This window comes from Sorex fumeus, unplaced genomic scaffold (assembly GCF_029834395.1).
Source record: "Sorex fumeus unplaced genomic scaffold, SorFum_2.1 ptg000038l, whole genome shotgun sequence".
NCBI lineage: Eukaryota > Metazoa > Chordata > Mammalia > Eulipotyphla > Soricidae > Sorex > Sorex fumeus.
Window position 1 is genome coordinate 7,867,035 of NW_026606095.1, and position 14,721 is coordinate 7,881,755.

At 42.6% G+C, this 14,721-nt stretch overlaps 1 protein-coding gene across 1 annotated transcript in view; it reads left to right on the top strand.

Annotated features, from left to right (window-relative positions):
* TRPM6 (transient receptor potential cation channel subfamily M member 6) overlaps window positions 1-14,721 on the top strand; it is a 140,926-nt gene that overhangs the window by 63,337 nt on the left and 62,868 nt on the right. The window contains exons 18-22 of the mRNA XM_056118745.1: window positions 2,240-2,386; window positions 5,400-5,528; window positions 7,030-7,281; window positions 9,854-10,028; window positions 10,228-10,342. Of these exons, the coding sequence (XP_055974720.1) occupies window positions 2,240-2,386; window positions 5,400-5,528; window positions 7,030-7,281; window positions 9,854-10,028; window positions 10,228-10,342 (818 nt within the window). The remainder of the gene's footprint in view (window positions 1-2,239; window positions 2,387-5,399; window positions 5,529-7,029; window positions 7,282-9,853; window positions 10,029-10,227; window positions 10,343-14,721) is intronic.

The window sequence follows — 14,721 nt, forward strand, 5'->3', positions numbered from 1 at the left end:
AGCGTGTAAGGCAAATGTCTTACCCACTGTACAAAAGAGGAAAGAAAACAAAACAAAAAGTTCCCTTTTGTGGGAAAGCAACTCCTGAGCAGTTTGTAAGAGGCCTGGGGGAAACTCCGGGTAAGACACTTGGTGAACAGGGCCAGAAGATTCAGATTCAGTCCTGGCATCTGGTGATGTTTGGTCCACCAGGGCAACAACCAGTGACTGGAGTGTCAGAGGTCAAACTCTAAGCTGCTCGCAAGCAAAGCCTGCTCCAAAAATTTGGGCTCTCTCCCCAGCCTAAAGTTTCTTTCTTCTTCTTTTTTTTTTTCTTGACAGAACTAGATCTTTTATTGTGGCAAAAAATATAAAATAAATTTTGCAGCTTTTATTTGCTTCGGTGTAGAGTTCAGTGGCATTATGTGTATTTGCATTGTTGTGTACTAATACTTCATCTATGTATAGAACTTCTAACATTATAGTTTCTTTTTATTTTATTTTAATTATTGAACTGTTTATAGCATTTGTTTGTTTTAATTCAGTCACTATGAGATAGTTACAAAACTTTTATGATTGGGTTTCAGTCATACAATGTTCCAACACCATCCATCCCTCCACCACTATACATTTCCCACCACCAATGTCACCAGTCTCTCCCCGCCCCTGCCCTCCCCCATCCCCCACTCCTGCCTCTATGGCAGCCTAAAGTTTCTTTTTTCTTTTTTTTGCTTTTTTTGTTATTTATTTTATTTTTTATTAGTGAAACACCATGATGTACAGTGATAGACTTACAAATTTTTGTGCTTGGGTTTCAGTTATACAATGATCAAGTACCCATCCCTCCACCAGCGCCCATCATCCACCACCACGGGTCCCAGCATCCCTCCCACCCCCCACCCCCGCCCCCCCATCCCACCCTGACTCTGGCAGGGCATTCCCTTTTGTTCTCTCTCTCCTCTTGGGTGTTGTGGTTTGCAAAATAGGCATTGAGTGGCAATCATGTTTGGTCTATAGTCTACTTTCCACATGCTTCTCCCATCCTGGGAGGATCCTCCCAACACCCTTTATTTGGCACTCCCTTCTCTATCTGAGCTTCTTTTTCCCCTAGCACATGTGGCTGGCCTCCAAGTCATGGAGCAAAATTCCTGGTACTAATCTCGGCCACTCCTGGGTGTTAGTCTCCCATTTTGTTACTTTATGTTCCCCACCTGGCGATGCACAGGGGTTACTCCTGGGTCTGCACTCAGGAATTACCCCTGGCGGTGCTCAGGGGACCATATGGGATGCTGGGAATAGAACCCAGGTTGTCCGCATGCAAGGCAAACGCCCTCCCCGCTGTGCTATTGCTCCAGCCCCTAAAGTTTCTTTTTAAAGGCTCTTATCTAGGGACACTGTGTAGTCATGTTCACACAAATACTTGCCCACTATATGGCTTCTCATTGCTCATTACCTGTAAGACTTATGGGTTGACACATAATTTTTGAGAAATTGTTGAAAGATGAATATGTTTTCTCTAGAAAAATGCATGTTAGTCAAGCCATCGCAAATAATTATAGAAAGCTCAAGGAACAATAGAAAACTCAGCAAGACCAGGAACTCCTGCTAACAGATCTTTGTTGCAAATCCATAGAGATGCTATCAAAACCTGAATCTTTTGATGAATCCTGTTTCTGACTTCTCTATGACATGGAAAAGATGTATCCTCAAATAATTATGCCACCTGCTGTTAATTTCACGAGAATTTTATGAACATCTTTAAGTTGCAAAATTGTTGATAAAAGATTCGACAGCAGGCACAAGAACTATATTAAAATTCTTTAATTTCTTTTTATTTGGCTAACTTTGATTATTGGAAACTTGTCTTGCATTTCCGAAATATCCTGTGGATTTTGTTTGTTTATGGGCCACACTTGGTGATGTTTAGGGGTTAGTCCTGGCTCTGCATTCAGTAATTACTTTTGGTGGTGCAAAGGGAACCATATGGGATGCCAGGGATTGAATCTGGGTTGGCTGCATGCAAGGCAAGCACCCTATCCTCTGTACTGTCACTCCATCCCAATCCTGTATTTTTAACCTGTCCAAAATTTATACAATACGTGTAATTTTATTTACTTTCAATGTTAAGAGTGTAATTTTTCAGGTGGCTGCTTAATTTCTAAGATATTTATTCTATTTCCATGTATTATGTTTTTAGGATAATTGAAAATATCTATTATTTTTGTAAGCCCCTGACAATAGGTAATTATTTATTTTACAGAAAGACTGTGATTTGGAAAGGGGACCTGATGAGAAACTAGATGAAAATCAGCATTTCGATTTGAAAAATGGGCCCAAAAGGCTTCCATGGACCAGGAAAGTCTATGAGTTCTACAATGCGCCTATTGTCAAGTTTTGGTTTTATACGGTTGGTCTCATTGTTATGGTCATATATTGTATTCGTGGTAATTATAAGCTAAAGATAATCTTTTTAGTAATATGTTTCATTTGCCAACTTGTGATAAAATGTGCTATAAAAAAATCTAGTGAAAACTTCTTCTGTCTCAGGCAAAGAAAACAGCAGTTGAATTGATTTTTAAAAAGTTTGTAGGAATCGGGGGTGGAGCAATAGCACAGTGGGTAAGCTGTTTGCCTTGCACGTGGCCGACCCAGGTTCAATTCCCAGCATCCTATATGGACCCCTGAGCACTGCCAGGGGTAATTCCTGAGTGCAGAGCCAGGAGTAACCCCTGTGCATTGCCAGGTGTGACCCAAAAAGCAAAAAAAAAAAGTTTGTGGGAATCATGTAATATAGAAAAAAGTGTCTGTTTCATCTTCATAGCTCATATATACATATATGGAGGCGAATAAGAACATTAGTTTGAATTGTATGAACAGATATCAAATGGATAGCACAGCGGTAGGGCGTTCGCCTTACAAGTGGCCAACATGGCCGACCCGAGTTCGATTCCTCCGCCCCTCTCGGAGAGTCCGGCAAGCTACCGAGAGTATTCGATATGCCAGACACAGTAACAACAAAGTCTCCAATGGAGACGTTACTGGGCCCGCTCGAGCAAATCGACGATCAACGGGAGGGCCTTTACCTTACCTTACCTTAACAGTAGAGATAAAGAGTAGTTTGAATTGAATTTGTGATAGGTTACATGCTTTCACATTATTAATATTCTTCTAATGATTATATGTTTTTGTGTGATCATGATTTTGTAATAGCACAGCGGGTAAGGCGTTTGCCTTGCACGCGACCGACCCAGCTGGCCTGGGTTTGATTCCTTCGCCCCTCTCAGAGAGCCTGGCAAGCTACTGAGAGTATATTGCCCGCATGGCAAAGCCTGGCAAGATACCCATGACATATTTGATATGCCAAACACAGTAACAAGTGTCACAATGGAGATGTTACTGGGCGCACTCGAGAAAATCTATGAACAGCTAGAGGACAGTGACAGTGACATGATTTTGTATTTCTGAACATTAGAAGTGTGACCATGAAGCTATATCGATCTAATCTGTTGTTGCTATGATTTTAGTGGTGCCCATTAGTGAAAGTGCAAACATATTGGGCTGGAGTGTTAGTACAGTAGATAGGCATTTGCCTAGCATGCAGCCAACCAAGATTTGATTCCTAACACCCCTAATAATCCCTTGAGCACCACCAGGAGTAATAGCTGAGCATCACTGGGTGAGTGATACCCCCCCCAAAAAAAGGAAAAAAAAGAAAAAGAAAAGGAAGTGCATGCATATAGAGGCCAGTCTCACACTATTTCATATATTTATTGAATAAGTACATACCTCTGAATGACCTTTATCTCTTTTCAAAAATTAATTAATTAAGCCATGAGAATGGTGAATTTTCACCATTTTTTGGTAAATATTCCATTTCACTTGGTTTCTATATAGCTCTGTTATGGCCATGTGCTTTAGTGAGTGCCCTGTTAGAAGGTTATGATAAAAGGAAAAAAAAGTGAACACTTTTGAATCATATTTTAACAATGGAAAGAAATAATAAAAAATAATCAGAAACAGTATACCCCTCTCGGAGAGCCCGGCAAGCTACCGAGAGTATCTTGCCTGCACGGCAAAGCCTGGCAAGCTACCTGTGACGTATTCAATATGCCAAACACAGTAACAATTGTCACAATGGAGATGTGACTGGGCCCGCTCGAGCAAATCGATGAACAACGGGAGGACAGTGACAGTGACAGTTATCACCAAGATCCAAAGTCTGGCCGCTTTGATTTTTATTTTCTTTTTGGGTCATCCCCAGTGATGCTCAGGAGTTACTGCTGGCTCTGCATTCAGGAATTACTCCTGGTGGTGCTGGAGGACCATACTGGATGCCGGGGTTGGAACCTGGGTCGACAAGCATGCAAGGCGAACACCCTACTCGCTCTACTATCGCTCCAAAGTCTGGCCACTTTGAAACCAATACGACTACTGAATAGAACACATTTCTTTAAATTATGTCTTGTGAGCATGAAAAAGCATACACAGTTTTTCTCTGTACTGACCTGGGATTTTACCTACAATTGGCCCTGCGTCTTATCTGTGAAGTTTTTAAAAGTATTATGCTGTTGTTTGCACTTTTGCTGATCGTGAAGCCTTCCTGGTGGGCAATTTAGCACATGTATCAGGGTTTTAAATATGTGTGTCTGGCATTTTCATGTCTGGGAATTTATCTAAGATAAGAACATTAGACAACATTACAAAGATATTATCATGTGCTCGTATGTGTTTACTGTGTTTTAGTTCTTTAAAGAGACTGGAAATTTAGGTTTAATAACTACAGTAATTAACATCCATAGATTGAAACATCTCCAGTGAGTCAAGCAGAGTGCTGAGTTTTGATGATAAAAACATTGACAAGTAGTTTTTAATTACAAAGCTAAGCCCAACATTACTTTTCCATTAACTAGAACTATTTCAGTCAACATAATAAAAAGATCTTAGTAGTAGCAGAACATCCCTTGATTTATTAGGTATCTAATGACATGGCCCCTTTGGTTTACTTGACATGTTTTCTATGTTTCAATGCAAGGGAAGGTGAGTGGTTCCTCATAGTTTGCTGATAGCCTGACATTATCAATCCTAGAATATCCAGAGTTCTGGAAATTCAAGTCAGTAGTCAACAGAATAAGACAGTGCTCCTTTCCAGGTGAAGACAGTGATTTTCCTGTTTGTTGCTAACTCCTAGATTCAAAAACCTTGAATGTTTATATTGTCCTCGTCATTAAGTCATCAGTAGTCAGAGGACAATACCAATGATATTTTCATGCTACCATCATGAAGTTCATGCATGTGTGTGTGTGTGTGTGTGTGTGTGTGTGTGTGTGTGTGTGTGGTGTTTGCTTGACTCCGTCTGTCTATTAGACATCATCCATTATGTTCACTCACTCAAATCCAGGGAATGTGTGTCCCCTTCACAGATGGCATATTTGGCATTCCTCATGCTCTTCACCTACACTGTGTTGGTAGAGATGCAGCCCCAGCCCAGCACGCAAGAGTGGCTTGTTATTATTTACATCTTCACCAATGCCATTGAGAAAGTCAGGGAGGTGAGTTACTCCATCTGTTTGGTCTTCTACACATCCCTGATAGAATTGTTCTGGATGCTGGTGATGTTCAAAATGAATAGGTCCAAGGTGGAAATGAGAGAGATGAAGTGATCTCAACTTCCTTGTTACGGGAAGAGTAAACAGGGAGAAATTTCTGGTCTCATCCTTTTCCTTATAAAATACTTTCTGTAGGCTGCTGCTCTTTCAACAATTTATCTTCAAAGAAAATATCTCAGCTTGTACTAAGTGATGTTATCTGGTTGTTATTAGACCCATCAACTACTTGGTTTCCCAAAAGTGGTTTTTGTTTTAGGAGATTGATTTTTCTAAACTAGCATTTCTTGCAGTTTTCTTTCACAGAGTAGCATGCAAATGACCAAAGTAGTGCAGTATGTTAACAATACATAAATAGCTGTTGAAAGATTATACTAAACTTACCTTTGAAAATTCAAGTTGAAAATCCTTCTATGACAAGTAATCCAGAGCACCAAACAACAAAAATTATATTTCTAGTTTGCTATGAGTTCTTTAAGAAAAGTTAGCCTCCCTATGAAGTTAAAACTGGATTCATAGTCTCAGTCTGCCTTAGGTATAATGTGTGTCTATTTAACTCTATGCCTGTGCACTGACAGAAATATTTTATGGAGCCAGTAAACCAACATCATATACCAAATAGATACATTCTTAGTAATTGAACCTACATTGCCTGCTAATCACAAGTGTATAGATTATATAAAACAACTGAGAAGAAAAATGTTACCTGAATTTTACCATTTTTTGTTACTTTGCTGGGAATGCATTGACATTTTTACATTTCAGCATATCTGATCCTTAGGTGCAAGTTCAACTTCTTAAAATTGTGAGTTCTAATTTCACATTCTTTGAAATTTGTAATTTATTTTTTGTTTGGGGGCCATGCCTGGCAATACTCTGGGGTTGTTCCTGGCTCTACACCCAGGGATTACTCCTGGCGGTCCTTACAGGACCATATGGGATGCCAGAGATCAAACCTGGGTAGGCCATGTACAAGGCAAATGCCCCACCCACTGTACTATAGCTCTAGTCTTATTGTTTGTAATTTGGCAGCAGGTCACTAAATATTAGGTTCGGGACTAGATGACAGAGTTCCTTATCTTCAAACTACTCTCCTTTCCACCCAACTGTATGTCGGGAAAGGTAATTATTACTAAACAGATTTGTTGCAATATTAGCTTTAAAACATCTTGCTGGTTTCCTGGTGTTAAGTTTAGGGTTAATAAAAGCTAGGAAAATAATTTATGTTTTTGATTTTTAAAAAAATCTATCTAAAAGTAACACTGATGTTAAAATATTTAGAGGATTGTCTAAATAATTTATTCCCTGTATGTGTCTCTGAAATGCCGCTGTGATGTAAGCTTTTGCAGAATTCAAATTATTCTCCAAGTGAATGGTTACTGTACTGAAGGTCTGATTGATGAGACTTGAGTTCTACCTGGTTTTCAAGTCTCCTTTCTCCTTTTAGGTTTGTATTTCAGAACCAGGGAAATTAACTCAAAAGGTGAAGGTATGGATTAGTGAGTATTGGAACCTAATGGAAACTGTGGCCATTGGCCTGTTTTCAGTTGGTTTTGGCCTCCGCTGGGGGGATCCTCCTTTCCACACAGCAGGAAGACTCATCTACTGCATAGATATCATATTCTGGTTCTCACGCCTTCTGGATTTCTTTGCTGTCAATCAGCATGCAGGCCCATATGTGACCATGATTGCCAAAATGGTGAGTAATCTGCTGTCGGAGTCTGGCTCTTTTTTAGGTGGGTTTACCTGAGTTTGTGGTTCACATCTCATAGTTTAACTGCTAGAGTTATTTCTGGAAAAACAGAGAGAAAGATCATCTCGCTACTTTCCTTATAGCCACAAACTTAAGTTTGATGAAGTTCTTGCATAACATACTAAGTAGTTTATTAGTTTAACTTTTGATTAAAGCCAGACGATAGGATGTTATTGATTGATGAGTCTGAGCAGAGTAATTCCTGTGGACCAGATGTGTGTAAAGTCAACAAGAATATTTTCTGCTCAACTACTGAGTTATAGCTTTATCTCCCCTACTTTCTTGATCTGCCACTCAGCCAACTCTCAAATAATGCTTAAAGTGGGGCATAGTTAGTTCTAAGAACTTTGGGTATATTAGCACATAATTATTATTATTATTATCCATAATTTATATACAGGTAATGGAGGGTAAGTACTAAATTTCCCATGGGCACTAGCAACGAACCTAGGATTTAAGTTCGGATCACCTAGCTCTGTTTGTTGAGTTTACAGTGTATTGTTGAGTTTACAGTGTATTGTCCATCTGGCTTTGCACAATGACCCAAGATCTGTACTTTGTGAAATACAGTTCCTCACAATCTTCTTTGCTTTTCCTTTTGGAATGCTCACTGACTGGCAGGGGATGAGTTATTCAGAAAAAAATGGGTATTGATGAAACAAAGGAGGAGTACAGAAAAGGAAAAGACCCCAGGTCTCTGATGATGAGCATTGGTTACATTCTTTAGACTAATAATGTTATCTCTGGTGTTGATTACATTGTTATCAATTTAATAGTCTCTGCTAAGGTAACCCACATATCTCAGTCAATTAGCACAGATTTTATTTCTCTCCAATGCAAAGATTAGTGTGTGATCATGGGGACTGTCCTTAACCCAGCGACTCGAAGACCCAGATTCCTTCCATCTGTAACGTCACCAAGTCAATATATAGTTTTCAAGATCTCCTATGACAAGGAAAGGGATGGAGAGATTCCAGTTGCTTTTAAGAACAGGAAGTCACTCAGTCTTACTTCTCAGGACATTGGCTAGATTAGGTTGCTGCAAGCTTCTGCCTCATGGAGAAAGATAAGGGATGTACAGACATTCATAGAATCTTCAGAGGTGAGGATTGAGCAGATAATAAATGGTTGCACAGATAATGCATTTAGTAAGTGACACGAAACTGGTGTGATCAACTTCTTCTGAGACTAATAGATTTGCTGAAGATAGCCCTGGGAATAAGAAGCCATCTGTCAAATTTTAATTACCCCTCCCCCTGCCCTTTTCTCCCTACCTTCTAGTCCAGTTGATGAAGGGTTGGATATAAGAAAATGGAAAACTTTTCACATTTCTTTATTTGGGGACGAGTGTTCTCAAGCAGTGTTCAGGAAGAAGGCCGGGGGGTGGGGTGGGGGCTCCGTCAGAGATTCTTGGTCAACTTGGCTCTCACTTCAGCACAAGAACCTGAAGATAAGATACTGTTTGGGTCCTGCAGTGTGAGGGATACCTGTATCCCCCAGGCAGTGCTGGGGATTCCCAGGGGATTCTGGAGCTGTACCTGCCCAGGAATCAAACCTAGGTTCATACACATGCCAGGCCTTGTACACTAACCACTCTGCTGTTGGCCTTGGGTTCCACTCACTTCTTTATTCTATTGTTTGGGGGAGGATGGCACACCAGGTGATGCTCAGGGGTTACTCCTGGCTGTACACTCAGGAATCACTCCCGGAAGTGCTGGAGGTACCATACGGGATGCTGGGGATAGAACTTAGGTGGGCTATATGCAAGACAAGCACCTTGCCAGTTGTACTATCTCTCCACCCCCATATTTCCTGCTACTTAAAGAAAGAAGCACAGATTCTCTACTCCTTCCTTTATCTGTGCTGTTCCTTTGACGACATATCATCGAATACACACTGCATCGGAGCCCTGGTCAGGGCAGGGAGGGAAACTCAACCCGTTCCCCTCCAAGGGGCCCCGGCGAGGACAGCCAGGCGCAGGGGCAGGAGACTTTGCACTGTTCTCTTCCGGGAGCTGGGTTTTATAGTTTCTGAGTCTTGGCCGTTGATGGGATTACACAGCGCCAGGGGGTCAGTTGGTGGGTGTGACCCCTGCCTACTGGAAGATGGAGGATCTGGGTGGAGGATGCTCAGCCCCGATCCGAGCAGGCTTGGAGATCTCAGCCCCGGGACCCGCATGCCTTTGTTCCTCTGCCGGTACCTTCATGTGTGTGGAGAGTGGTCTCAGCATGGTGGTGGCTGGTTCTGGAGGTCTTCGGCTGCTGGAGCCCTGGTCAGGGCAGGGAGGGAAACTCAACTCGCTCCCCTCCAAGGGCCCCGGGCAAGGACAGCCAGGCGCGGGGGCAGGAGACTCTGCCGAAATAGTTCAGTCGAAGGAAATGCAACTAGTCATGAACATGCACATGCTGGGGACTGGCTAGACAGTCTGGTTTTTGCCAGAGATGCTTCAATGGCAAGGATTATTTAACTAAAGGTTCAAGTATAGGTGAAATTCTGAATGTGCTGTGCTGTTTTGCAGACCGCCAACATGTTCTATATTGTGATCATCATGGCCATCGTCCTGCTGAGTTTTGGTGTGGCGCGCAAGGCCATCCTGTCCCCTAAGGAACCTCCCTCTTGGAGCCTCGCTCGAGATATTGTGTTTGAACCCTACTGGATGATGTACGGAGAAGTCTATGCTGCAGATATAGATGGTGCGTAAGAGGATTTTGCCACCAGGCAGAAATCAGACTCTGTGGATATGCAGAGTAAAAGAAGAAACAAAACCCACAATCCTCCCTGGATTTTAAAACCCGTTAGAAGTTTGTTAGATTCTAAGTGAATGTCTTCAACGTGTATTGAGTAATATCATCCAACTGATCTTTTCACGCATTCTTTTCAATTTTTATCTAGTTTGTTCAAGCAAGCCATCTTGCCCTCCTGGTTCTTTCCTGACTCCGTTCCTCCAAGCCGTCTACCTCTTCGTGCAGTACATCATCATGGTGAACCTGCTGATCGCTTTTTTCAAGTAGGTGAATTTAATTAAACATGGGGGTTTTATTTAGTTTGTTTCAATAAAAGCGAGGAGAAGACTTTTCACTGTGTTCACATGTATTTTGACCTTATTATACTTTCAGTGTCTATTATTTTTATGACTCTGATGTTAAGAGATGGGCTTAAAACTACTAGTAGGAAGGGAGCAGAGTCAGAGCAGTAGATCACAGACAATGTGTTGAAAGCAAGTGGAGAGGAGAGCTTTCATTCCAGGGAAGCCGACCAGGCTGACTGAGGAGTTTTACTATCCTTGTCTTCAGTTTGCTGCCTTGACATATATCTCAGTCTCTAGTGTTTTCTTTCTTAGTTTTCACTTCTTTTCAGACACATTTATTTTATGTTTATGTTAGGGGGAGGGGCTGGAGGCACACCCAGCAGTGCTCAGGACTTCCTTCTGATTCAGCGCTCAGGGGACAATTGAGGGTGCAGGAATTCCAAACCAGGCTTAGTCACATGCCAGGCAAACACATTACCGCTGTGTGATCGTCTCCTTTCCCAGCCCATATCCTTAGGCTTCGAACACTGGAATGGCTCTGGGCTTATCTTGCTCAGCCTTTGTTTGCATTTTGTTCAGTGAGATGGTTCATTTGCTGTACATACTGGTAAATCCCAATTTATGTCTCAAGCCCACAGCTCTTTCTGGGACTCCAGGCAGATCAGTCTGTGTGCTCCTTCCACCACTAGTCAGAAACAGTCACTGTCACTGTCCTTCCATTGTTCATCAGTTTGCTCCAGTGGGCCCAGTAATGTCTCCATTGTGACAGTTGTTACTGTGTTTGGCATATCGAAGACATCATGGGTAGTTTGCCTGGCAGGCAAGATAGTCTCAGTAGCTTGCCAGGATCCCCGAGAGGGACGGAGGAATTGAACTCGGGTCGGTCATGTTGACCGCTTGCAAGGCAAACGCCCTACCCACTGTGCTATCATTTTAGCCCAGAAATAGAGTAGATTACCAAAATTCTAAATGTCTACATTCCTACTTGCTCCCCTTTCTCAATAATATACTTACTCTACTTGTAGATTCAATAATATACTTATCCTACTTGTAGATTTTCTCCCAATTTTGAGGGATTATTACAAGTTCCTGTCAGAGTTCTTAAAGTAATTGTTTTCTTTAAAATTAAACAAATATGATTGTAGTTTAGGTAAAATGGTTATGACAGTATTGATGCTCATGTTAAGTGTAGTTACTGCATCTTCACCACTGGTTAAGTGCCCAAGAGCCTTCATCAGTGTCCTTTGAAAAGTTTTTATTAAAAAAATTAGAAAAATTTGGGATGTTGGGGAGATAGATCAGCGGGTAGGACACTTGCCTTGCATGTGTCAATGCAGATTCAATCCCCAGAACCCCATGAAATTCCCTGAGTTCTGCCAGGAGTGATCCCTGAGCACAGAGGCAGGAGTAAACCCTGAGCACTGTTGGATGTGGCTCTAAAGTAAAAAAAAAATATTTTTTTTGTTATTTGTTTAAATGAGATAATAAGATCTTCTTATCTTATCCTTACTTTGGACAACCTGGCAGGCTACCGAATGTAACCTGCCCACACGGCAGTCTGGCAAACTCCCCGTGGCGTACCCAATATGCCAAATACCAGTAACAATGATGGGTCTTATTCTCCTAACCTTGAAAGAGCCTTGAATATGGCACATTTTAAAAAATCTCAGGGCTAGGATGAAGGAGACGTTACTGGGGCCTACTTGAGGCAATCGACGAACAACAGGATGGTCGTGATCGTGATCGTGATTTGTTTAAATATTTTATGATAGTAACATGATTGTTATTTCATCCCCATGGTTCTGTTACACTGTGCCCCCCATCATATGCCAGAAACCCCCCTTATTTTCCCAAGGTCCCCCCTCTCACCCTCCAGCACCCTTCTGTCACAGTTCTGTTGACTGTATCTCAGGGCTTGTTTCCAATAGGACCCCCCCCTCCCCACCCAGTTCTGTTTTTTTCACGCGTGTGAGTGAGATTATCTGGTGTTTGTCATTTTTGTTTTCTACCTCACTTCACTGTTCAAGTCATTCTTCATGTTTCTGATACGGCACCCCCTAAACCGTTGGGAACTCCCATTGATTTTACCTTCAGATCAGTCAAGCACCCAACCACGTCTCTCCTCCCGTCTGTGGCCCTGTGGCCTCCTCATTTGTTTCCCTGCCACTGTTCTCTGTCCTCAGTGCAGCAACCCTGGTGACTCTCTGTAAGCCGGGTCCGATGCTCCTTCTCTGCTCAGGGTCTCTCTTTCTGTGTGCGTCAAACTCAAATCTCCTGCCACAACCTATATCGGGCTCTTGTAATTTGGCTCCCCTGCTGCGTCGCAGGCCACTCATCTCACTGCCCTTCCTTCCACTAACCCAGTCCTCTTGACTGCTCTGCCAGAACCGCCCTTATTTCCACATGGTCTCCCCGCCCACCCCCAGCACCTTTATGGGGAGAGCAAGCACGTGCCACGCATGTGGCTGACCCAGGTTCCCAGCTGGGTTGGTTGGATCCCTGGCATTCCATATGGTCCTCCAAGCACCATCAGGAGTAATTTCTGAGTGCAGAGCCAGATGGAGCCCCTGAACATTGCCAGGCTCGGGTGTGGCCCCCCAAAAAATTAAAAATAAATAAATATAATGAAGTTGTGTATTATGTATCTTTTTTCCCCCTGTTGGTGACATTCTGTTGTAAAAAAGAAGGGATATTCTTAGCCTCTCCTTTTTTTTTATTTTTTAAAATTTTTATTAGTGAAACACCATGGGGTACAGTCGTAGGCTTACAAATTTTTGTGCTTGGGTTTCGATTATATAATGATCGAGTACCCATCCCTCCACCAGTGCCCATTCTCCAACACTACTGATCCCAGTATCCCTCCCACCCACCTCATCCCCCCCATCCCACCTAGCCTCTGTGGCAGGGCATTCCCTTTTGTTCTCTCTCTTTTTTTGGGTGTTGTGGTCTGCAAAAGAGGCATTGAGTGGCAATCATGTTTGGTCTACAGTCTAGTTTCAGCATGCATCTCCCATCCTGGGAGGATCCCCCCAGCACCCTTTATTTAGTGCTCCCTTCTCTATCTGAGCCTCTCCTTTTTAAAATTGAATCACTGTGAGCTGCAGTTACAAAACTTCCATGTTTGAGTTTCAGTCATTCAATGATCAAACATCCATCCCTCCACCAGTGCACATTTTCTACCACCAGTGTCCCCCACGTTTCCCCCTTTCCCCCTGCCTCTGTGGCAGACAATTTCCCTCTTACTCTCTCTCTACTTATGGGTATTATGATTTGCAATACAGATAATGAGACGCCATCATGTTTGGTCCTTTATCTATTTTCAGCACACATCTCCCCTTCCAAGAGATCTCTCCAACCATCATTGACTTAGTGATCCTTTCTCTATCCCAGCTGTTAAGCTCCTTTTCTGATCAACTTTGTGTCCAGTACTGAGAAGTGGACTGGACCTGTATTTTTTTTAGTGGATGAAAGAAAGCAAATGAGGATGGGGAAGAAGAGCATGCTTGAGTGTCTCTAATATGACAGGCCCTGTAATAGGTACTCTACTGATGATCTCGTCAGGAATATAAAAGGAGGAATAAAAGAAAGGTAAATTGGTATATTGGACTGGAGCGATAGCACAGTGGTAGGGCGTTTGCCTTGCACGCAGCCAACATGGCCAACCTTAGTTCGATTCCTCCGCCCCTCTCGGAGAGCCTGGCAAGCTGCTGAGAGTATCTGGCCCGCACGGCAGAGCCTGGCAAGCTCCCCGTGATGTATTCCATATGCCAAACACAGTAACAACAATGTCTCCAATGGAGACGTTACTGGGCCCGCTCGAGCAAATCGACTAACAACGGGAGGACAGTGACAGTGACAGTGAAATTGGTATATGGAATCTACGTGAGGACATTACAAAGGAGGACAAGAGAGGTAAAAATAAGGCAGAACTTAAGAAATAAATGACCTCTGTTAGGGAGGCACAGGGAGGACATACCTTCCCACTTGTTGCAAGGTTAAATGAGAACCATCGTGTCTCCTGACACCCTATAGGCTCCCCTGGGCACCACCAGGAGTGATCCCTGAGCACAGAGCCAGGAGTAAGTCCTGAGCACAGCAGGATAGGGCCCATCCCACCCTCAAAGATGTTTAATTATAGTTATTTAACATACATTTTGAAACATTAAAATGTGAGATAATTTCGGGAGTCAGAGAAAGATGGAGAAACCTGCCTTCTCACTTTAGAAATGAATAATACAGTGAGGATCAAAGAAGTCTGCTACATGTCTACCATCCATTTGCTATATATATTTTTTCTCCTTTTGGGCCATACCCGGCAATGATCAGGGGTTACTCTTGGCTCTGAACTCAGGAATTAT